Source organism: Athene noctua, chromosome 6, assembly GCF_965140245.1.
Source record: "Athene noctua chromosome 6, bAthNoc1.hap1.1, whole genome shotgun sequence".
Taxonomy (NCBI): Eukaryota; Metazoa; Chordata; class Aves; order Strigiformes; family Strigidae; genus Athene; species Athene noctua.
Genome location: NC_134042.1, coordinates 9129387 through 9153006, shown reverse-complemented (window position 1 = coordinate 9153006; position 23620 = coordinate 9129387). Strand labels below are relative to the sequence as shown.

General features: G+C 46.5%; 1 protein-coding gene across 2 annotated transcripts; it reads left to right on the top strand.

The window, feature by feature from the left end:
- The first annotated feature begins 1732 nt into the window (after positions 1 to 1732).
- Positions 1733 to 23243, top strand: SLC39A13 (solute carrier family 39 member 13). 2 transcript variants are annotated; one of them, XM_074909439.1, is made up of 11 exons: positions 1750 to 1849; positions 7409 to 7517; positions 8719 to 9018; positions 9451 to 9564; positions 11249 to 11370; positions 12449 to 12601; positions 17895 to 17984; positions 18350 to 18400; positions 18616 to 18748; positions 18879 to 18978; positions 20495 to 23243. In XM_074909439.1, exons 3-11 carry the CDS (start codon positions 8751 to 8753, stop codon positions 20568 to 20570), a joined length of 1107 nt encoding a protein of 368 aa, XP_074765540.1. In that variant the 5' UTR covers positions 1750 to 1849; positions 7409 to 7517; positions 8719 to 8750; the 3' UTR covers positions 20571 to 23243. The 2 variants fall into 2 exon arrangements, with proteins under 2 accessions (XP_074765539.1, XP_074765540.1); XM_074909438.1 differs by lacking the exon at positions 7409 to 7517 and having other exon boundaries at positions 1733 to 1849.
- Positions 23244 to 23620: the final 377 nt, after the last annotated feature.

The window sequence follows — 23620 nt, the reverse complement described above, 5'->3', positions numbered from 1 at the left end:
ATAGTACAGTAAAGAACACAGAAACATAAATGCTGTTTTCAGAGAAATCAGGTTGAAGCAGCTCTGTGGCTTGGGGGAGGCAGGAGAAGGTCCCAGGCCCCTGCTCCAGTCATCCAGTTGCTATTGTGACAAAATTCCAGCTTTTGGACCCAGCCTGCTGGGCTTCGATTTTGCCGCACTGATCTCTAGACCATCAAGGAAAATTCACTCACACAGCCAGCAACTGTGAAGAAGCTCCATCTGATGCACGTCTATTAGCAGCTGCCACCTGACGACACGAGCTACTGAGTGCACGTTTCATCCAGCATTCTTTCTGTGTTGGCTTACGGTGAGATGTCATAAAAGCTGAAAGTCTTGAAGTCCTACATCACTGAAGTCAACAGCAAACTCCCACTCATTTCTCTGAGACCATGATACCGCAATAATCTGAAATTCTCAGTGTGGCTCGATTTACCTGAGGGGGTGTCTGTTGTAACTGTGCCAACCACAGGTACGATCCAGCAGCACAGGGAACTGTGTCCCTGGAGAAGGGTGACAGTTATTCAGGCAGTGGAAGGGTGGCTGCGGACCACAAGCACCATAAATCCTACAACCTGAGAACAGAATGCAAAATACCTTTCCTTTAAAAATTCCCTTTCAGAGTTCAGCTTTTTATATAAACGTTCGGCTTGCAAGCGAGAAAGAGAAAACTTTTCTTAAACTGCATTTGCAGTGCAGCAGCACGTAGGATTGTTTGCTGTTACGTGAATGCAGAGAGAGCAGCTGAACCAGCGCAGGCGACTGAGGCTGATTTAATTCCTAAATCCTGCTCCAGGGCATGACATTGGTATGATGCAATGAGGCTAGGGTGAAACTGTAGAAAGAAGTGTCAGCATCAGCAGCGTCTCCTTGGGCAGTGGGATTCATTCCAGAAACTGGGAGTGAGAAACCAGTTCTCAGGGAAAACGGTGAGAAGTGGACCTAACATCTGTACGTTTTGGAAAGTGTCTCTTGGAAACTACATAGCTCCAGACTAGCTCAGCTTGTATAAAAGTAAATCTTCGTCCTCCTCTGACCCAGTTGCGTGAGCACATGCACTTTCTGCAGATCTCTGTAAGAACCCTTCACCACCGACAGTCGGGACAGTAACGCTCAGGGAGCCCTGGGGTTACACGGCTGTCATCGTGGAGGTTGTGACGAAGCTGTAAGGAGGGGGCAAGTCTGTTTAAAAGCCATCGTATCTTTTAAAAACATTTGGAGGCTGAGCCCTAGAGAGCTGTTAGATTTTCTTCCGCTCTAACAACTTCCAGAATTCTGCTCAGAACCAGGTTTCCACGGTGCTCCTCTTTACACATCTGTAGCCCGTAGAATTTATAACCCAATTAGATTAAAAATAAATAAATAAATAAAATATCCCCGCAAGCATATTCTAGAAGGACGGGTCTTCCACAGCGTGCCTGTTTCTGTCCCGCTGCCCAGAAAGCTCGTCCCGGGGCTGTGGGACCCCCCCCCCCCCCGTGCGCGGTGGGCTCGGAGCTGGGCCGGGAGGCGGCGGCGGCGCTGGGGGAAGGGCGGGGGGGCCCGGCCCGGCCCGGCGAGCTCCGCTTCCGTCCCGCCGGCCGGGGCGGGGAGCGGCAGGAAGCGCCCGGTGCCCCCGCTCCCCCCAGTCCCTCCCGGCGGCGGCGGCGGCCGGAAGCGCGCGCGGCGGCGGGTCCCCGCCGGGGCGGCGACGCTGGTGCCGAGGAGGCCGGGACCGACGTGGCCGGTCGGGGGAGGCGGAGCCGAGGGGCCGCCGGGCGGGGCAGGCCCGCGCCGAGCCGCGGCTGGATGGCAGCGGCGGCCCGGGGCACGGCGGCGGCGGCGGCGCACGGTAACGGCGGCTGGCGGCCCGGGGCGGGGGGGGGGGTGTCGCCGGGCTGCCCCCCGCTCCGCTGCTGCGGTGGCGAGGGGCGATGGCGGGGCCGGCGGGACGGGGTCAGCGGCGGCGGAGCGGCGCGGCCCGGGGCAGCTTTAGGGAAGACGCGGGGGGCAGCGCCTGGCCGGGCCGCTGCCGCCGGGCTCCCGGGACCGGCGCGTCGTCCCCCCGCCGTGCGGCCGCCGCTGCGGGCGTGCCCGGGGCTGGGGGCTCGGCCTCGGCGGGACGCAGCGGGGAAAGTTTTAGAAGTGGCTCCTCCGGCAGCCGATGAGGCGGGAAGGGCTCGGCGGCGGCGGCGGGGCGCTCCCTGTCCCGTTCCGCCCCGCCCCCCGGGATGTGTCCCGGCTGCGCGGGGTGGCCGGGGGCTGCGCGGCCACCACAGTGGCACATGGACCCCTGGGGGGCAACTAACGCAGCGGTCCAGTAAGGTGCGTGAACAGGGTTAATTTAGTCCCCCCCTTCCCCCCCCCCCTCCCCGTCCCGGGAAATCTGTCTCGCTTTGCGTGGGTCAGCATTCCGCTAACGGCAGACCCGCGCTGTCTGTCCCGGCAGCCGCCACCCGCGGTGCTGTTAGAAACAACGGCGAGAGCGGGGCCGCCGTCTTACCGCCCGCAGATAAGGGTTGTGCCGGGGCCTGCCCGGCCTCTGCCACGGGCTGCTGTGGGGAGAGAAGCCCCACCTCGGCCTGGGGGGGTGAACGCCATTGCCTGACCCGCAAACTTTACTCTTTCGTCCTAAGTAGGATGGGGAAGGAGTCGCCGTCTCCCAAACGACGGGGATGCTCAAACCAGCGGTTTATCCGCCTCCCTTGCCAGCTCTTGGGGTTGCCCCCGGGGTCTGTAATCCGTTCGGATCTGCGATACCCCCTTGTTCTTAGTCCTGCGTATCTCCAGCTTTGGGCTGCGCACGCTGTGATGTGCGTGATTCGCAGGAATGCGGGGCTCTGTAACGCGGGGTTTGGGGAGAGGGATGGGGGAGAGGGGAAGGGACCCGCCGGAGCAGCGCGTTCCCTGAAGGTGGGCGCTGGCTGAGAGAGGAGGGAGTGCTTGGAGGGGCTGGAGACCTTTGCTGCCTCTGCCGAGGTCGGGCCTTCCAGGAGGAATTCAAAGCTCTCCACAGGGCTACTGAAGGGAGGCAGCTCGTGGAGAGTTTTTTGGCTGAAAATTATGCTTCCTCCCTGGAAAATAGCTTTTTTCCATTCCATACAGTACTCTTTTGCAACTGTAAGACCAGGCAACGAGCTTCCAGGGAAAACACTTGTAAAAAAGCCTTTTCTTTTTCATTTTTTTCCCCCAACAACATCTAAAATGTCAGTGTGTGGCAATGATCAGTTGGGCTGAGACTGAGATGAAGCTGTGTGGTCTGAAAAGGCAGAGTGTCTAAGGGGAGGAGGTGGGTTGCTGCAGGAATCACTGTCGTGTCAATATTTTATTTTTTATTTTCCAGTAGTTTTTTGACTTGGCACTTTAAGTTTTGTCCTTGTTTTCTCAGGCAATGCCTGCTACAGAGGTGCTCAGTGAGTGCTGTGAGGTGGGGGAGGCCCTGGGACCCTCTTGGAAGGAGAGCAGGATCTCTTCTAGAATGGTTTGAGTTGGAAGTGACCTTCAAGACCATCTAGTTCCACCCCCTGCCATGGGCAGGGACACCTTCCACTAGCCCAGTTTGCTCACAGCCCCGTCCAGCATTTCCTTGAACATTGCCAGGGAGGGGGCAGCCACAGCTGCTCTGGGCAACCTGTGCCAGTGTCTCGCAGTGAAGGAACTCTGCCCTATATCTAATCTAAATCTGCCCTCTTCAGTTTAAAACTCTTACCCCTCTCCTATCCCTGCACCCCCTGATCAAGAGTCCCTCCCCAACTTTCCTGTAGTCCCCTTAAGTACTGGAAGGCTGCTAGAAGGTCTCCCCGGAGCCTCCTCCTGTCCTGGCTTGGTGTGCAGCCTCCCCCTGCCCCTACTCAAGGGGTGTAAATGGCAAATTCTCATTCATTTGTTCTTCCTGAGCTGGGAAGAACTCATGGTTATTCCAGTGGTGAGGCTGTTGCAGAAGGAGCTGAGCAGACCTGGCTCCTGAATGCTGGGCTAGGAGCCCTGCGCAGGACATGTGATGCTCTGGAGACTGCTCCAGTGGAAACGGTGACCAGGTTGTGATCCGGCACGGCTGGGAGCTGTGATCCCAAACAGTGGTGTTGTCAAAACTGACGAGGGAGTGATGCACTGGCTGTTTCTCTCCTATGCATGTTCTTAAATAACCCTTCCTGAGAAAAACACATCTCTATAAGCCTGGTTGTGCCCCTGTCTCATAGTGACCACAGACTTCTCTGAGAACATACAGGTGCTTTCTCTAGAAATTTCTCAAGACCTACTTGGTTTACTAAAACAGATGCTGTTGTCTAGGGTAGGTAAAGACTTCTTCCATCCTCTGCAACTTTAGTGACAGGGTATTAGTTTCTCTCTTGAGCTTTTTTTCCCTAGGACTACATATTGACTGCTCCTTTTCTTCCTCTTAAATATTTGTCTTAGGAGCAGCTAGTTTGAATTTAGAGACTTTGCAAACATTAAGTAAACTTCATGTCTCATGAGGAGCATGTACTAGTGAGATAGAGAAGCAAAGGGGCACTAGAGACAAAAAGTGCATTTTTTTAGAGCAAGTGGTTATGATAGGAAGAAGCAAATGCTGGGAATATGCTCAAAATATTTAGCTGAGCACAAAGATCAGTTCAAGCAAGTCCTGGGTGATGCACCAAGTTCCTCGTAGGTGTTTTATAAGCATTATTGCGTGAGATATGGGGATGTTCTTGAGCCACAGGGTAATGGTCAGGCAGCACAGGTGTAAAGAAATGTACTGGTTTTCCCTTGTGTAAGTAACATGAGAAGACCGACCTGTGGGCCACAGAAAGTTGACTGACACAAATGTGAGTTAGGGGAATCAGTTTTCTACCCCTTTATGCCCATTTATTGTCCATCACCATCCCTTTTTGGAGGGAGCTGGTCCCTTTTGCTGCTGGAAGAAGGACATGACTCCAGGTATGCAGCCTGTTTTCAGAGCCCTGAGATGCCTGTTGTGTCCTGTGTGCTGGTTGCCTCTCTCCAGGATTTTGGTCACTTAGTCTCAAAGATCCTTTCAGGTGTCCCTTGGAACAGATGTGGGCTGTGAGTGTGGAGAACGAGATGGAAGAAATGGACCTGTTGGATCGGTTGCAGTGATTACTTTTCCAGACTAATTCTCAAAATCTGTGATGACAATGGTGCAAAGAGGCCAGTTTGTGCCACTTCCCATCATTGCCGTGCTGCAGAGAGCAGTCGTTTTGCTGTGTGTGTTTGTTGCCTCTTCTAGGCATATGGTGGTTGTATAAATCCTGATTTTTTTTTTTCTCTGTTCCTCACAAAGAGGCTGTTCGCAGTCATTTTCTAGGTCTAATTCCATCATAAAGGAAGAGGACATCTGCCAGGCCTGCTCTGGGATTGGAAGAGGTGCCTGTCTTTTTTAAATCTGGAAATTCTAACTGCAGGTTGTTATGCAGCAGCTAGTAAGCAGAGAGAAGGCTGTGGCTAGTGTAATCTGCCTGCAGAGTCCCGTCCCCTCCCTGTGCAGATGCCTCTGTGGCTGATGGTTTCAGCCTGTATGGGTCCTCAGGACAGGAGAAACTCTGTTCACTTAGGGGACAGCTAACATTTTAAGAGCTTCCTATCTTTTTGTGGGTTTGTTGGTTTTTTCCCAAGGAGAAATTTGGGGGATTCTGTGGCGTAGTTTTACTGTAGTTGTGTGTGTCTGTTTGCATAGCTGTGGGGGGAACCTGAACCCCAGTGAGGGGAGCCAGAGGGCCTGGCAGTGTCCCAGGGGTGTGCATGTGGTGGAGCTGGGACGAGGGCAGCATCTCTGGCTTGTCAGGCTCTCCTTGCCGTTGTTACTGCTGCCCTGAGCATCAGCCCAGTGCCTCTTCACCTCAGGGTCTGTGAGTTGGTGCACGGAGTGTTGTGAGAGATGAAATTGTCCCTTGCTGCCGCCCCACCCCAGCCCTTCCCTGTTGTTTTGAAGTGGTTGTGCCAATAGTGATTTACAGCTGAAAACCTGCCCTTTTTTGTAGGGTCCTGCCAGTAGAACAAGGATCTCACCAGCTTACATCGAATTGCAGGTGCAGGGCTGGAGGGTCTTCAAGAAGGGATCTAGTCTTTGCAATGAAATAGCATCTGCATCAGGTGTTATTTTTCTCAACAGAAAAAAACCAACCATAGTGCCAGAGATTCTGCATCATAGGTAACCTGTTTCAGTGGATCACCACTTTGGCACTACGTAACCATATTTTTTCCTCTCCAGGCTGAATCTTGCTTACCGTTTGAGCTGATGGTACAACGTGGAGGAAGAGTTGAGCGCTTTTCCCCTTTCTTGCAACATTTAGTATATGCAGACTGTTCTGTTCACTTCAGTGTTATCTTTTTAAGACTAAACACACCCAGGTCCTTCAGTCATTTTTTTCCACGTTATGCTTTCTACACTCTTAATTTTTGTTTCTTTCCACTGTGATGTCTCTGATTTTTCTATAAAGAAGAGTATGTGAGGCTGGGTGTGGTCCGTTTCCTGAGGTCTTGTGTGTGGAGGGGAATGGAATTACTGCTTCTGTGTCACACCTACAACGTAGTTACTAACATGTCCTAGGATGTCATTTGTCTGCTTTGTAGCAACATAAACTTGCTGGCTTGAAGTTAAGTTTTGAATCAATGTATGAATGTAATGTATGAATGCATTTTTATTTTTTGCACATCAGAGTTACTGTTTTGTCATGTCTGTTTGATTTTTTTTTTTTTCCCCCTCTTAGTATACTGTTTTATAGTGGCCTTTGCTGAGATTGGTTTGATAGTATGCTATAGGTAGGTCTAGGATTCCTGCAGCCAGATCAAAACACTGTAATAAGATGCCACAAAATCCAGAACTGGTTCAAACTTGTTATGTTGAAGGATTTTATTTTTCCTGTCAAAAAAAAAAGAAAAGTGATGGGTTTTGTACGGGTCAGTAGAGTTTACACTCGATCAGACATTATCTTGCCACAGACAATTCTAGTGGTTCTTGCAGAGCTAACTAAGCCAGTGTCTTCCTTGGTTCCTCCTTGCATCCTCCCTGCTCCTGGTGCCCATGGTGGCTGTGCTTGGAGCTCAGCGTGCTCCTTCATAGGAGCCTGTCCTTTGATTATTTTTTTTTTGTTTGCTCACTGCAACTGGGTCTTCTTCCCACAGTGACTGAATTCAGGGACTGAATTTTGAGAAGGGCTAAGCCTTTAAAGCAATAGTTTTTCATGATAGTTTGTTCTGAGCCTGCTCACTCATGGGGTCAGGTGTGAGTATGGGGAGGGGATGCTTCATGAGGGGGAGTGGGGGACAAGGGGCAACATCGCTCTTTTCAGCTGTAGTGAGCCCTTAGACAGGTTCCAACACTCTGAATTTTGTCTTGATAATTTCAGGCCCCCTTCTGTCTGGCTGTTACTTAATGCTTTGCTATCTTTATCACTTTCTTATCTTGTAGGTAACTACAAACTGATCATTTAACTTGATCAAGAATCTTTCAGAGGATTGAAGTTACTGGTCTGTAGCTTCTTAAGTCTTCTCCCACCTTTTTTTTTCTTTTTATAAAGGTAGGTGAGGCATGATGCTTCTCCAGCCTTCTGTGGCCTTCCTATATTCCTGTAAATTTTCAAAGATGGTCACTAATGCTTCCGAGATTACTTTGACTGGTTTCTTACATGCTTTCAAGCGAATGCTGTTATTCCCTTCTTAATCTACAGCTGTTTTGCGAACATTTGTTAAGCTGTTCTTTTATAACCCGCTATTTTTCTCCCATTTCCAAATTAATTTTGCTTGTCACATTTCACTTTTTCTTTTGGAGACTGAAGGAGCCTTTGCATCATTTGCTTTCCTTTCCTGTTTGCCAATGAGAGGGTAATTATCATTAATTTCCTCTTCTAACATGCCCGCTTCTCTTCAGTTTTCTTGTGACTGAAGAGTTCTTAGTAACAGCTCTGCTGATTTTGACTAAGAGACCATCTAACCCAGGATCCTTCTAGGAAAGACTAAAAATAAGACAAGTATGTATATTTTCCAACCACTCTTCCAGCCTCCAGCTCCTTTCAGATAAGGGGATTTCCTGAGTCTAATGTGAGCTCTCTAACCATGAACGATCAATAGGTTTGTCTTTCTAGTACTTGTCCTGCCTTTTGTTGAATCCATGTAAAATTTTTCATCATTTTTGGAGAAGTACTACCACACAAGTTACCTGCTGATGAAGAGTCACATCTTTTTGTTTTGTTCTGAAGCTGACCCTCGCTGGCTTCATGTGATGGCTCTTAGCACTTAAGTCTGAAGAGACAGTGAATAACCTACCCTTGTTCACCATCGTTATGCCACTAATGATTTTACAGACCTCTGTTATGTTGCCTGTCTTGCATCCTAATTTGTTACATGGGTGTAGTTCCATGGCAAAGAGAAGACTTGTCTGGGTAGCATCTCTGGTCAATACATTTCTCTGAAGCCTGAGGACACTGAAGGGCAAGGACAAGGGTACTTTGAAGTCCTTGTCCAGCCCACCTGAGGGGAGATGCTGAAATCCAGACTCTTTCACAAGTTGTCACATGCAGTTTCGTACACCTGATGATAAACAGCCTCTCTGTCCTTTAGTACTGTGTTGAAATCAGGAAGAGTTTCAGATGTTCCTTACGGGGATCCCTACCTGTGTTAAGGTGATGAGGGAGGGGGTGGTGTGACCAAGGCCTTTCCTCTGGGATGGTGGGAGGGAGTCTTGGGCATGCTCTCAGAACTGCTCTCCCCTGCTCTTTTCAGAGATCGGCCAGCCCGGCTGAGACCACTTAGCGATGACCAAACAAAAGCTTCTGCTTGATGGGACGGTCTCCTTGTTTCTGTTCATGGCCTGTGAAGCTCAGCAGCTCCCAAGGAGTCATGTTGCTGCTAGTTCTGGTCCTCTGTGCGAGAAGGAGGCAGAGTCCTGGGGAAACCTTTTCAGCAGCGAGCGGCTGGATGCCTGGATCTGTTCCCTCATTGGTTCATTCATGGTGGGGCTGAGTGGGGTCTTCCCCTTGCTGGTGATCCCATTTGAAACAGGAGCTGCTCTGCGGTCAGAAGGTAAGCCTTATACCTGCATTAGCCTTTCTGAAGCCAAAAGTCCTGGGTTGTAACTGAATGGCACGGTGGTGAATGGGACCTTGTCACAGAAATATCGTCCTCTCAAATAGACAGTCCATTTCTGGTACTTTAGACCATACCTGCCAGTTTGATAGGGAGTCCTTGGACAAATGCATGCCCTGGGTGGAGCTTGTACAAAGAGTATGGTTTGTTCTGCACCCTGTGTGCTCCAGGACCCTCCCACACACTGCTGGCCCAGCCAAGTGGTGCAAGGGCTTTTTCTTGCACTCCAGCTATTTGTTTTGTGCTCTCTCCTTTGAAAACTTGCTTTGCAGATGCTTCCAATTTAGGTCTCTTTGTGCGAAATCTCAGCTGGAGATGTTCTGGCTCCCAGCTGAGTTGCGATCCGTTTTTGTTTTGTTTTGTTTTTAGCTGGATCACACCGTTTGAAGCAGTTGTTGAGTTTTGCAATTGGTGGGCTACTGGGGAATGTGTTTCTGCACCTGCTTCCCGAAGCCTGGGCCTACACATGCAGTGCAACGACAGGTATGAAAGCCTTATGTACCAAGAAGCAGTCTGTGCTATGCCTACTGCTACATTTTTTTGAGTCTGTTCCATCTTGAAAATACAAGATCAGCCAGGCTGGGTCAGCCCCCAAACTGGTCTAGGCTGGTATTCTCTTTCAAACAATGTGTAAAAGCAAATGCCTAGGGGAGGATATAAGAACAATAAAAACATATGTGATACTTCATCTTTGTACTCTGCAGTCCAAAGATTTTGCGATTGGAGGCTTCCTGAGTTGGCCACTGTTTCTTTATGTTTAGTAACTTCCAATGGATTTATTATCTATCGACTTTTCCTATGTTGCCTTGGACTTCTGTAAACATCTGGTGATTTTTCTTTGTCCTTTCTGTAAGAAAAGGGAATTCTGCTTTAATCTGGTGAGAAGTTGTGAATGTGCGTGTGGTCTGGTACATGGACATGTGCACCATCTCACGTGGGGATTCTGCCCCATCAGATGCAGCTTGTCTAAAAATCTGTCCCTGTAACAGTGTTAGTCCTAGAGCCTCTTTCTTGCGACTAACTGGAGTCCCTCTGCTGGGTACTTCGATCTATGGGAGCCCAAATGCGTTGCCCTCTCAATCTTTGCTCGGAGAGAAGTAACGGAAAATTGTCCACAGAGCCATGACTAAGATGGAGTAGCGAGGTCAGAGGGAGAAAAAGGAAATGAAGGTGACAGAAACCTGTGTTCGCCTGCAAACTAAACACTGTTTGGGTTGGGATAGATATCAGTGTATCACCTTCACCTCTCAGATAGCCAGGGTTGTTGAAAGCTGTAGTGATTGCATCTCTCTGCTTCAGCAAACTGATAGCATAGAAGGCAAGTGCTGCTGCATCCCACCTGTTGATAGACCAAGAAATCATTTCGTTGCTAAAGACATGAGAGAGGGAAAAGGATGCCCTGGGTTTCCTGGACTTCCTTGCACATATGGCCTTGGATTTCAGATCTGCTGGGCCTTTGGTTCTCTTCCTCATGGCTCTAGCACTGCCAGCAGAACCTGCTGTCCTTTTTTCCCCCTTTCTACAGTGGTTTCCAAATGACTCTGTCTTCCTGCTCTAGCTTGTTTGCTTCTGCCAGACTGTCCTGAAGCATAAAGGTTTCCTTGACCCATGTGAGCCCCATTACGGAGTCGTTCTGTTCTTCCACTGCAATGCAATCTCCATTTCTGCAGCCAGGGTGAATGGATGATTATCTCACAAGCTTGGCTGTAATTGAAAAGAAAGTTTATAGCTTTGGGCTTAATAACTTGCCCAGGTGTGGCAGAAAGGGGAAGGTGAGTTTGTAGCTCCACTAATACCAGATTTCATGTCAGGGCTTGCTGCTCAGTAGATACAGCTGCAGGATTTTTGTGATGTGTAATCTTCACTTGCCTCTGGAAGAAGGAAATTCCTAGTGTTGTCAGGAAATATTCTGGATTGCACTATTGAAGCAAAAGGGGTAGGGGCTCTCACTCTTAGTGTCCTGAGATGAGGATATGTTAGATCAAGAATAAACAAGTTAAACTTATTTGTCTTGAGATATGTTTGCGCCTTATTCCTTGCAGGAGGTGTTTCTATTGTCTTGGGTTTTGTCTTGGGACTCCTGGTTAAACTGTCTGGGGTGAGGTGGGTTCGCATGTGGGAAACACTGTGTAGCTGATAATGACATGGTTTCTCTCTTGTCCTTCAGGAGAAGGGCAGAGCTTTCAGCAGCAGAAGCTTCTGGGTCTCTGGGTGATTGTTGGTTTCCTGACCTTCCTGGTGCTAGAGAAGATCTTCATAGAGAAAGAAGAGAAGGAATGTCCTGGTGTGGTAAGTTAGCAGTCAGAGGGGAGGGAGTGCTGTTAGGTTTGGAGCACTCTACTAATCACCTCATCTGCCCTATCTGGCAGGCTCGGCACATGATCGTGGAGCTGTGAGTAGCTTGTCAATGCCCTGTGGGAGTTTTTTGACACTTCTTTGACACTGGGGCCTAGAAGAAGGGGTTTAATCTCCAGGCTTTGGTTTTGTGGTTTTAGCTGCGGTTTCTCACCTTTGGGCTGGTTTTGTTTTGATGTGCTGTGTGTAAAAGAGAGCTCCCCTTTTATGAGGACTGGGAGCCAGAGCACTCTGCGGATGACTTTTGCTCAAGTGAGCTTTGAGGGATAACAGCTTGCTGATCTGTGTTCCACTGAGCCATCGTGACTCACTCCCCTTCTGGGTGCTCAGTCAGGATAAAGACCAGCCTTCTGTGGAAGGTGTTCCTCACTGCTCACTCTTCTTGGGTATAGCTTGGACTAGGCGTTTATTTGGGTGGCTTTGTGTGGTAGAAGGGGTTTATGGTTGGCCGGTACTAAGTACTGGTTCAGAGGAGAGTCACCCAGCGGCAAAGGGGCAACACGGACAAGTCTGGAAGGAACTCGGTCTTCTCATTTACAGAGACTGAAGTCTGAGAGGAACATTTTGTTGTTTGGAAGCTGACAATCCCAGCTGTAGAATAATTCTCTAGACTTAGCTATTCTGATGCACTGGGAAGTGGAAGACTTTTCCCCCCATCCCCTGCCCAGATGGAGTTATGTTTCTCTGGGCAGCAGCTGCAGCAACTCAGTCCCTGGTCTTTCCAGTGGAACCTGGCTCATGCCAAGTGGGCGTGACTCCAATTCCTCCTTTCTACTTTCCTTCTCTTGGTGATTGGGGAAGTCCTCGTTCTTGTTTCACAGTGCAGATGTCACAATGCTCTCTCAAATCTCTCTCATTTCTAGCAGTTGTCCTCATTAAACAGGGGTACCGACGCTGTTGATGTGCTTTGTAAGGACAAAAGGGTTAAGGGTGAAGATTGGATTTCTGACCCTGATTCATATCATTCATCACTGACAAAAAGGCAGTGACAAGTTGTTTTCCCTTAATTTAGGGCTGTGATTCTAAAGCATCAGCTGGAAAGGTTCCTAATGGCAGTGGCTACCCCCTACCGAAGGTGGCAGGCCAGCCCCAAAGAGCGGGAAGAGATTCAGCTCAGTGTAATGGCTCCTCTCTCCAGTCTTGTCCAACAGACAACAGAATCAAGGTAAAGAGACCCACAAACTGACCTTTACATCTTCTGTTTTCAGGGTATGTATTTTAAAATTCATTCAGGAGGATGAGTTGTCTTCGAAAAGAACTGTGTCTGAGTGGGGAAATCAGTGTTTGAGTTGTGCTTAATTGTCAGAGTGTCTGTCCAGGTCACAACAGGGAGGAAAAGCAGACTTGGAGAAAATCTGCACTGCATTTTATGCAAAAGAGGCAGTCACTATTGTGAAGGCATAAGGCTGATGATGTTTGTTTTGGCTGAATCCTGAGACCAAAGTGCAGTACTTTCACATTTTGGTACTCTTATAGTCACTGTATCTTTGCTTAAATTTTTGTGCCATGATTTCTCTGTTCTCTAGTACCTGCTTTGTACCACTTGTGAACTGCATGTTTCCTTTTAAGGCACCTTTTGGAAGCATTTCGACAGTTGAAGCTATCCACTGTAAAACTTAGCAGTTCAGTTTCTCAGATAAACAGTTTATCTGCTGCCAAAAAGGGTTGCTTGTCCACTTCTGCCTCCAAACCTGTATTTCCCATCACTTCCTTTGCACTGGACCTCATCTAACCCCGCAGTCAGCCTATTCATGGAGTTAAATAAGCAAAGAATTAGCTTTTTTCTTTTTTTTTTTTTCTTCTTTTTTTCTCCCTCTACCCCAGGTTTATTTATGTCTTAACTTCTTGAAGCAGCTTGGCATGTAGACAGACAGCTTGTAGTGCTGGTATAAGGGAGATCATCAAGCTCATAGGGTTGGAGGTGGAGGAGGGAAGAGGAATACTGTACCGTTGGGCAGCAGCTAACCTTTAGATTGGCTTTGCTTTCAGTTTTATGTTACTATCTTTACGCTGCAGAAGCCCTTGTCCGGGTGAACATCACAAGCCAGAGAGTAAACGACCACTTTGGTGAAGGAGGACCTATAATTTGAGTTTGAAAGCCCATAAAAATGTGCAGGATGGTAGGAGAGTAACTATGAACAGAAAGTGTGGTTGCATGAACTAGCCCAAACCTGGATATGTGGTCAGACAGAGGCCCTTCAGTCTTTCTATTTTAAATTTGTTTTGCTATAACTTTATAGCTCTTACTACACAACGTGACAGATATGGTGAGGTCACTGGATATTTTTGGTATGTCTTATTCGTGTAATCTGTACAGAACCCTGCACAGACTGCAGGGTGCCGCGTTGGTGTTTCTAGATGTGATAGTGGTGAAGGAGCCAGTATTACTGGGATATGAAACATTGTGCCGTGATTTCAGAAAGGTTTATATAAGGAACTGTGGACTTAGAGGATGGTTGGTCTACCACTGATCTCAAGTAGAAATGAAACACTGGTGGGGGACACAATTGCTCAGGGCCTGGTCCTAATGTAAAAAAAAAAAAAAAAGTAATTAATGGTGCTAATTGGTGTGATCTTATGGAAAATAAATACTTGTCAACCAGACATCTTTCCCTGCCTTTTATTCGGTCATCAGATTGTTTGATAAAGCTAATGACACTGACAAATGTATATAAAACAGAACTTTAACATTCTAATGAAACCAATTGAATTTCATTGCGTGAAATCAACTTTACTCATGTTAGCTGTATTAAAAATCAGTTATTCTATATTATCAACAGGAACTGGATTAATGCAGCCCCCCCTGCCAGTCTGTTCACTGGTTGTTGATTTTTTCCTAAGTGATTATAAAAACAGTATATCTTCACATTTGCAGATACTGTAATATTACTTAAATGACACATTGTGACTGGATGAGATCAGTGATACCAGCTAAACTGAGTAACTTCATCAGAGCTGAATTTTTAACATGTTTTGATACATGCAAATACTAAGGAATAGATTAAGAAAGAATGCAGGTCATATTTACAAGATAGGGATGGTTTCTAGGAAGACAGTGCCGTGGAAAAAGGTATGAGAATCACAGCAGGAAATTGTTTGAACACATTCTTCCATTATGATGCTACAGCCGGGGAGATGGGTGAGTAGGAAATAGTATCTATGAGAAGAGGCAAGTGTTCCTCTTTCTGTACAGCAGTAATGAAACAGGTCTCTGACTTTTTCCGGTAGCATTATTCACAATATCCATAATACCATGATAATTTGTAAAGTGGTCAGGAGAGAGCTGAAATAATTATTTTAAGTTTGCAGTACATGTTAACAAGTTGTTTTCTGTAGTCTTTAGCTCTGTAGATGACAGATCAGGGGTGACTTAAAGTATACAAATACTCATGTAAGAGGCATGACTAAATTTGAGTAATTAAACCTATACCGAACAGTAGCAGACTAGAAATCAAAGACAGCTCTGTAACTGAGGGAACTTGTCGGTGGACCAACTTACCTTAGAGACACGGTAGATTCTTTGTCACTTGTGGGCTCTAAACTGTGGTTTAAGCTGCTTTCTGCAAAGTACATTATAGTTTAAGAAACAGTGGGCTTTGTGCAGAAATTGAATGAGACTCTTTCAGCTGTGTTATCTAAACTGTCTAGACAACCATGGAGAGCCCTTCTAGCTTTAGAATCCTAACACCTCTGTTCAGTCTTATAGCTGTTGTCAATATGGCATGAAATAGAAACTAATGAGTTAATGTGTGTAGTTTTAACTTTCTACCTTCTGAGCATATAATATGAATATGTTAATAGTGTTTCTGGTAGGGGGGAAATTACCAAAACTACCAAGATATTCCTGCTTTGTTAGCCTGTTTCCTTAGGCAACAACATAAGCAGTCATTCCATCTGTCTGTCCATCTGTTCTGCCCTTCATTTTCAATAACTTTTGAACCCGTAATTAATTTTACTTGAGTTCAGAAGAGGATAGAAGTCTTGAGGGTAATGAAATTTCTGCAAGTTCCATAAAAACCATTATGGTGATAGAGGAGGAATGCAAACTAATGTCCTACTGAAAAACTGGCAGAAGGTAGATGCTGCATGGTGCTTGGCAGGTCCGCGGGGCCGGCAGAGCAGCAGGTCAGCCCCACTGCCCCTGCCTGGTGGCACGCAGGGTGGCGAAGGGCTGTGCAGGGAAACGGTGTTGCTGGAAGCAAAGTAGGTGCCTCCAAAGAAAAGAGAGAAAGCCCTAGCAAGCCAGACTTCTTTGGTTCTACTAATCACCCGGTACCCCCCCCCCCCTCCCTTTCCCCAGAAAACAAAAAGGGGAAGATACTATTTAAACAAACAGACAAAGTCACCCTTCAGGGCTTAATGATTAGTAAGCTGTAATCAGTTGTTCTTTGTCCATATATATTAGCACTTCTGCTCTTTAGCTGCTGCTGTAATAATTTGTCCTAGCTTGAAAACTGCAGGTGGGAGGCTTCCTTTGTGCCCAAACATAGATCAGCTCTGTCCCGCATTGCAGCCTTTATTCCTTCAACAAGTAAAAACATTGTGGAGTACTTTTGCCTTGCTTATTCTTTCTTTTTCCCTGTGGCACATGGGGTCCTTGCTGATTTGTAGAAGTATGTTTTATTGCATAGTGACATTAATTCTGAAGCATGAACATAAACACTTCATCTGGCTGTGCTCTTTATGAGCAACGAGAACATCCTATTAGGATTCACAGAATGTAAATGTCAGAGGCTCATAACTGTCAAATCAACCCAATTTATTTCTGAGCACTCCAAGGCTTTGCTTCTTTCAGTGACAGCTTTTGCCCAAGCCACTGACAAGAAAAAGTCATAATGTTTTAATCATGAAGTCTATTTTTTCCCCTGTACAGTGGTATGGGAAAGCATTTTTGTGTAGAACTTATGTGAATAATTATTACTAGCCTGTGGGGAAAATGCAATCACATAAAATCCCGACATGAAAAGGAGAAATTTTAGACAGTCATATTTGACTGAAAATGAGGAATGAGAAGTAAAACTGCTGTGTTCGTGGGTCTGCCTGCATGCATCCCTTTGTGTTCCCCTTCTTAAAACACGCAGGAAACTCTTCTGCATCCATTGTGGAGATGTTACTCGCATTATTTCTTAAATGTGATCTGTAGTTAGGCTTTGTTTAATTCTTTATTTTCATATTTAATCATCAAAGCACTCTTGAAAGTGTAGAGCTTATAAAGATGTCCTGAGATTGTGCAGTACAAGTGCCCTACAGAAGGGTGGTGCTTTGGAGAGAGAGACTTGGCAGAAAGCCTCATGTAAGCTGTGGAGTACAGATGGCAGAAAGAAAAGATGCCCCAAGCAGAGGTTGATAGAAACAGGGTAGAGCAGAAGACCAAAGCGGGGTCATGAAACCCATCAGCACCTGTGTTTTTCCAGCTGAACTTTGGCATCTGATGCTATGGTGAAGTAAGAGGTTAATGCCTCACAGTTTCTAGACAGTCTCTCCACTCACTGGATGCTGCCCTATATGTGGGGTTAATGTATGCCAGCTTAGTTCTTGCAGTCCAGAGACAGCCTGATGTATTGGCTAACACCTGGTTTGATAATAATTTAAACTGTAGTGCTGTATACTGAACTGCAGTATCTCAGGACCCGCACGCAGTAGTTTTTGTTAAATCTGATGGAAAAAACGCAAAAACCTGTGAGCAAAAGAGCTGGGGGTGGTACCCTCATAAATCACTTCAGGTCAAATACTCAAAATTTGTCTGGAGATGACCACAGTTAGCATAATAGGGAAGTCTAACATAGAGATGGACTTGGGAGGAAGGAAGCTGCTTTATGCTTGTAATTTTAAGAAATGTGTTTATATGCAAATGCATGTACATGCTATCCAGCCTTCTAGTAGGTGTTTTTTTGGTGACTGTCATCACTATCTTCTCTTTTTATTCTTTGTTAAGGGAAAGCAAACCCACAAGCACAAGTTTTTTTAGTACAATGTTTGAGATTTGTTTAGTTATAAAAAGCAATTTCAACAGCATTTGTTCTGTTGCATTGTTCTTGCCAGCATTTGAAGAGGAGATATTTGACAGTTGAATATTAAAGTACCTGACAACAAACAGGGTCAAGTCATAATTGAAGCCAGTCACCTGTGTGAATTAGTCAGCGTTACCTAGAATTGGTTCCATTTCTTCTTTTTCTTTTCTCTTTTTCTGTTTCTAGAGATCTTTATCATTTGCATAAAATGATTATCCTGATCCTGGAGAATACTAGCTTACCCTGAAACTTAGTATACTCTGAAACTGAACATAACATTTAATTTGTACTTGAGCTCTGACACAGCGTTAAGTTCTTCACCAGAAGTGCCGCGTCCTGACCTTTCCCATCCAATTGTGACTCTGTATAACCTGTATCTAAGCCATGTGCTTTCTTTTATCTTGTTATGTCTCTTCCTTTATCAGGAGCTCTTTCTTCTCTTTGCAGATTAGTGGATACCTCAATCTGCTGGCCAACACCATTGATAACTTTACTCACGGCCTGGCAGTAGCGGCCAGCTTCCTGGTTAGCAGAAAGGTAAGGTTTCTGTTGCCAGCTGTGTATTGGAGAGGCCTGTTCTCGAGTGTGATGCAACATGCAAAAAACCCAAAGATATGAGGAGTCCCTCCTATTTTCTGGAGGTTTCTGACAAAATGGAGACTACAGTAAAAAGCAACCCTATCCTGACCCTCTGATGTAGAGCTCCTTCAAACTTGGGACATGTTAGTCATTTGTACTGGCCTTATGGGAAGGGTTGGCTCATCTACCCTTTTGTTGAATAGTTCTAAGCTCTGAGTAACAAGTCTTAACTTGGAGAAAGGGGCCCTGACACGCTGTTGAAAAAGTCTCATCTCTCAGTCTCGGGGGACTGTTTCCTAATCACCTTTTCTCCTCTGCTACAGGTTGGGTTCCTAACCACAATGGCCATTCTCCTGCATGAAATCCCACATGAGGTGAGAGGGCTTTGTATCATGTCATCATGAGGGTTTGCAAGGGTGCTTCATCTACTAAGAGAAGGGCTGGGTCTGGTTAATGTTTTCTTGTCCCTTTGAAAGCTGCTTCCTCTGGAAGACTAGCAGCATGGAAAAGTAGAAATGGTCTTGTTACGGATGGCCTTTGTGACTGAGAATGTTCATATTCATTAACTGTCAGCTCTTGGTTTCCTTAGGTTGGAGACTTTGCAATCCTACTTCGGGCTGGCTTTGACCGCTGGAGCGCAGCCAAGATGCAGCTTTCCACAGCTCTGGGGGGGATTCTAGGGGCCTGCTTTGCAATATGTGCTCAGTCACCAAAAGGAGCAGGTGAGGCTCCCTGGGACCTCTGTAGCAATAGGAGGGTGGGCCTGTTGTTCCCATGTGTGTATCTTGTTTCCCTTTGTTCTCTCTCTTGACTTTGTCTTTGTAATAACAAAAGCTTTCTGTATTTGTGCAGGGGAAACGGTAGCCTGGATCCTCCCTTTCACTTCTGGAGGATTTCTATATATTGCCTTGGTAAATGTTGTGCCTGATCTCCTGGAGGAAAAGAATCCCTGGTAAGTGCTCCTGCCTGTTATGCCGCAGCAATTCTTGCTGCCAGGGAGCAGGGAGTTAACCCTTCCCCATGCCTGTTCTGGGAGCGCATGAATGCCAGCTTTCCATATCCCATGGGCAAGGCTGGAATCTAGATAGACTGCTCTGCTGGCTATTGCGTTTATGGGACTACAAAGACCCTATAAAACATGCCAACCTTCAGCTGTGTCAGTCCCAAAGACTGTGCTAGCACAGTATGTAGCATGACCAGCTAGAGCAGGTTGCTCAGAAACATGCCCAGTAAGGGTGATCCATTCCTCAGTCTGTCGTGGCAGCCTCTGGCATGCACAGGTTTAGGGACTGTCTGAACCAGGGCTCCGTAGAGGGGTGTGTGTGTGTCTGGTAACCAACCACACACAAACTCATCCTTCACATGCTTCTCTCATCCCTTCTTGACGCTATCCATTACTTTGGGCTTCTGCGATTTCCCTTTGGCAGCACGTTTACATAGTTTGACTGTACTGTGTGAAATGGTGCTTCTTATTATTTGCTTTTTAGCCTTTTTTTTAATTAATTTTGATTACTTTTGATTAATTCAAATGTTGCTGTGTGAGTAGAAAATAATATTTTTCTTCTCTTTATCATTCAGCATTTCACAGTCTGTTACCGTATCCCACTTCAGTCACCTCTCTTCTACACTGGTGTATATATATATATATATATTCTGGTGTATTTGGCCTCCCCTCATCTGTATTATTCTAGTTTCTTGCAGTCAGATTAAGGTTGCAGCAGGTTCAAATCTAGCTGTACCACAGTAAAGGCCCTCTCAGATCTGCTGGGAGCGCTGCCTCTGATTATTCCCTTCTGTTTCAGTTGTAATGAGACAGGTAACTTTCGTAGTTTGAATAAGATGCCTTGGCTCACCTTGTTCATTTTGACTGAAACACTTAAGGAAGTGCCCGGAAAACAGCTCCACAGTTAGATCTGAGGAGGCAGGAGCTTCTGGTGGAGAAATATTAATGACCAGTTGGGAGCTTGCTTTTGGGTTGGTAACCTCTCGCTGGCAGAGCTGTTGGCAGAGTATGCAGAGGTGGTAGGTACATAGTCACTTCAGTCCAACATAAACCTGATGGTGCTAAAAGAACAAGAACATTTACCAGCTTTTTAAAAAATTTCTGTAACTGTAGTTGTTAGCTGGATGAAGTCCCTAAAGTACCTGCAAACATGCTGCAGAAGTGCTGGTTCTCTTGTGAGAGAAAGGACAGGAATACATGCCTGGGTAGCTGCATGACTGAATCGGCTTAAATTGATTTTGAAACCTGAAGTTGGGCCTTGCAGCTGAGTGGAACATGTCAGTTTATAGACAGCTTCTTTGCTTGGGGTGCTGGGAAAGAGTCTTCTCAGCTGTTAGTGACTTCATGTTGTGTTCTCCTTGTGGTAAATTCGAAAGGGCAAAGAACAAACTGTTCATGAGCCTCTACGCTGCTGCCTGTTGGGACTGGTTTAAGGTTCCTCCTAATTTTCCTGTTTCTTTCCCAGGAACTCCCTGCAGCAAATTCTGCTCCTGTGTACAGGCATTACAGTCATGGTGCTACTCTCGCTCACAACTGAGTGACCTCTGCGCAGACCTCATGATGCCTCCCAGAGCCACCACAGTGACTCTGAGCTGTTACAAAGCAATAAGGAACACTAATTTTATTTCCTATGTGTGTGTGTGCGCAGATCCGGCTGCTAATATGAGAAGCAGGTGAGAAAGAGGTCTGGGTGTGCAGGACTTCATTCCCTGGCTCTCCTATCCCTGTTCTGCTAAAATCCACACATCAGGGCTTCCGTTTTTTTGTTTGTTTTATGGAGCAAACGATACAGTGAGCAGAAATGAACTGAACAACTGCTCCACAGTGAACGGACAATGTTTCATTTGGTTCATTCAGATGGAACTGCACCTCCCAAGCTCTTGTGTGGAAACAACAGAGGTGATTCCTGTAGCTGATGAAGGGGAAGTACTTTTCCTACCACTCTAAGGGCTGGAGGCAGAACAGGGATGGCAAAGCAACAATAAACTAACAGCTTTAGCCAGAATTCCCTACCCATGAGAAGTTAACGGTGCTATGAGATAGAGGGGAAAGGACGCTTTCCAACTTGATCTCCGGCTTTTCATTGGCATCACTTGTTCCTAAAGGTAGCACTAGCCTCAGCAGTCCATCTTTTTGGTCTATTTTGATTTGGTTTTGTTGAAATCGAGCCAAAAGCTTGAGGCACTTTAGGTCACTACAATTAAATGTCTCAGCTTGGAGATTACTTGCCTCGGCTCTAACCACTCCAATAGCCAGCACAAGTGTGTTTGTCTGAAAAATGGTCAGTAAATCTTTCTTCTGCTGCCACACTACCAGCTCACCTTCATCTGGAAGGAAAGCCATGAAGCTGTTACGACTGAGCTCCCTCTCATAACCATTAGCTGAATGTGGCTCTGAGCCTGCTCTCGAGATCCGACTCACCCACCATCTGTCCCACACCACGTTTCAGAGCTCTCTTGAGGTGTAGCGTGCTAGCCCTGCCTGTCATGTTACAGCAGCTCTAGACCGTCACGGCAGAGATCTGGGCAGTTTGGGCAAGAGTCAAACACTACAGCCTGGTCAGCAGCCGATAACCCCTGGTTAGCTTTTCCTCTGTACAGTGTAGACTATTTAAGAGCATGCTATAACCAAAAATATAGATGGTAGCTGATTTCTGGGCTTCTTACCTCACAGTGGAGTTAGTCGGGAATGAATGGATAAGAACTGACAGCCCTTAAAGGAAGGGGCACAGCAGCAAACAATACTCGAGGGTGAAATGGGAAGGGAAAAACTGCTGGTGAAAAGGTTTTCAAAAATGGGTCTAGAAAAGCTGTGTGCTGAGGAAGGAAAGGGATATGAAAAGGTGATAAGTATGTTTTAAGAGGAGTTTTCTGTTGTATGACACTTGGGATAAAATTTTTGGTAATTTGAGACCAATAAAAATAAATGATATTTCTAGTGCTTTCCCGCATCCCAGCTCACGGTGCTGACCAGGCCATCATTCCACAGGGGTGCTTTGTCGCCACAGAGATGTGCACAATTACTAGATGATCCTCTTTTTTGCTTAAGTCTGTTTAAAAACAGGTCTGACTGAACTAGCGGACTCACTGGACACAAAGCAGGTGTCACAAAGTGAACTGCACCAAGTCAGCTCTGTCTTAAAACGGCTTTTGTAAATCAGTAGAGCTCTGCAGTCTGCCCAGGGCCTTACCGAGAGGGCTCGTCCCTTGAGAAGGCGATTCGGGTCAGAGCAACGAGGCAGGTATGCTGCCCACAGCAGAGGCATTTACTTCCCTAAGAGATTTCTGAACTGTTGACACAGTTCTTTTTTTATGACAGCTCCTGTCCTACTTTTCAGAGAACATTGGAGAGCTCATGCTTGTGGTTCTCTCTGCCCAGGAACTGCTGTCTAAAATTCTTTCAGCTTTCCTTACCCCAGGCTTACATCAGTAACTAGTTTCACTGCAACAGTGAGGGAGGTTTAGTGCAATTTTTTTATTCCTCTTTACAAAGTTGCCCTCCTCTGCCAACTACTCCCTCTATCATGCCATTGTCACGAAGTCTGAAGGTAGCATCTGCTTCCTGCTTTCCTGGAAGGAGGATTAATTTGATTAGCCTGCAGGGACTGGGGGAGTGTGCTAACCCTCTAGTTTTCCCCTCACCCCGGGACTGCAGCTAAGGAGACCCTGTAGTAGGGCTCTGGAGGAAGCAGGTTTGCACAGAAGGATGTGCCTGCTGTTTCCCAAGACGTCTTTCACAAAATGAGGCTGGCATTTAAATTGAAGCATTGCCAGGTGAGTGCCCATGAGTTGGCGTTGTTGCATCAGCACTGAGACTTGCCAAGACAAAACCACAGTCAGGATTTTGTGCTCAGCATTCAGGAATGCGAAGTGGATGACACTGAAGAAAGAATTTCTGAGTTGTTTTTCTTGGCTGCCACCACAGGCCTGGACAGTCTGCGGTTCTTGGGAAGATACCCTGGTAGGAGGTAGCACAGGGCTTGTGGGAGGGAGGGGCTCCTTAGTTTTCCACTTCATCAGCCCAGGGGCTGAGGATGGAGAGCCTTGGGAGGAAACGGAGCATCACTCCACCACATTTGTCACTTTTGGAAATGCAGAGAGAATTGTATTTTCTAGCTCTATTTTTTCAGCTGCTCTTATGCATTTTCCCCCTTCATCTGTATTGGTCTGCTCTGCATGGAGACAATAGAGATGAAATAAATAATTTTCCATGTGGGTTTGTGTTTTTTTTTGTTGAAGCAACTACTTTTCTTTGAATTACAAATTTAAATCAAATTCCATTTGAATTACACAGCAGTATCTCTGGGTTAGTCTAGAGAAACCTGGGCTCTGTCTTGCCCTCCTTTCTACTCTTCAGAGTTTCTCAATTGAAAGAAAAGGTTCTTTAATCCACTTTCCTGTTGCTACTGCTGTGGAACTGTGGACCAGGAGCGGTGTGGTCTGATCATAATTCTTGGCTGCTAGTCTGGCTTCCCTGAAGAGCATCACTGAGTGAGTTGCTCCTCTTTGAGGGGAGAGCTTGCATGGTAACTGACTATCTAGAGACTTCTGCAAGCATACTTTGTTGTGATCTGTTATTTGTTTAATCCAAA

Bases quoted from the DNA above. Each gene is read 5' to 3' on its own strand.
- SLC39A13 (XM_074909438.1), top strand. From the start codon at position 8,751: ATGACCAAACAAAAGCTTCTGCTTGATGGGACGGTCTCCTTGTTTCTG. The intron at 9,565-11,248 runs GTATGAAAGCCT...CTTGTCCTTCAG, and splicing joins CACATGCAGTGCAACGACAG to GAGAAGGGCAGAGCTTTCAG. The intron at 18,979-20,494 runs GTAAGTGCTCCT...TTTCTTTCCCAG, and splicing joins CTGGAGGAAAAGAATCCCTG to GAACTCCCTGCAGCAAATTC.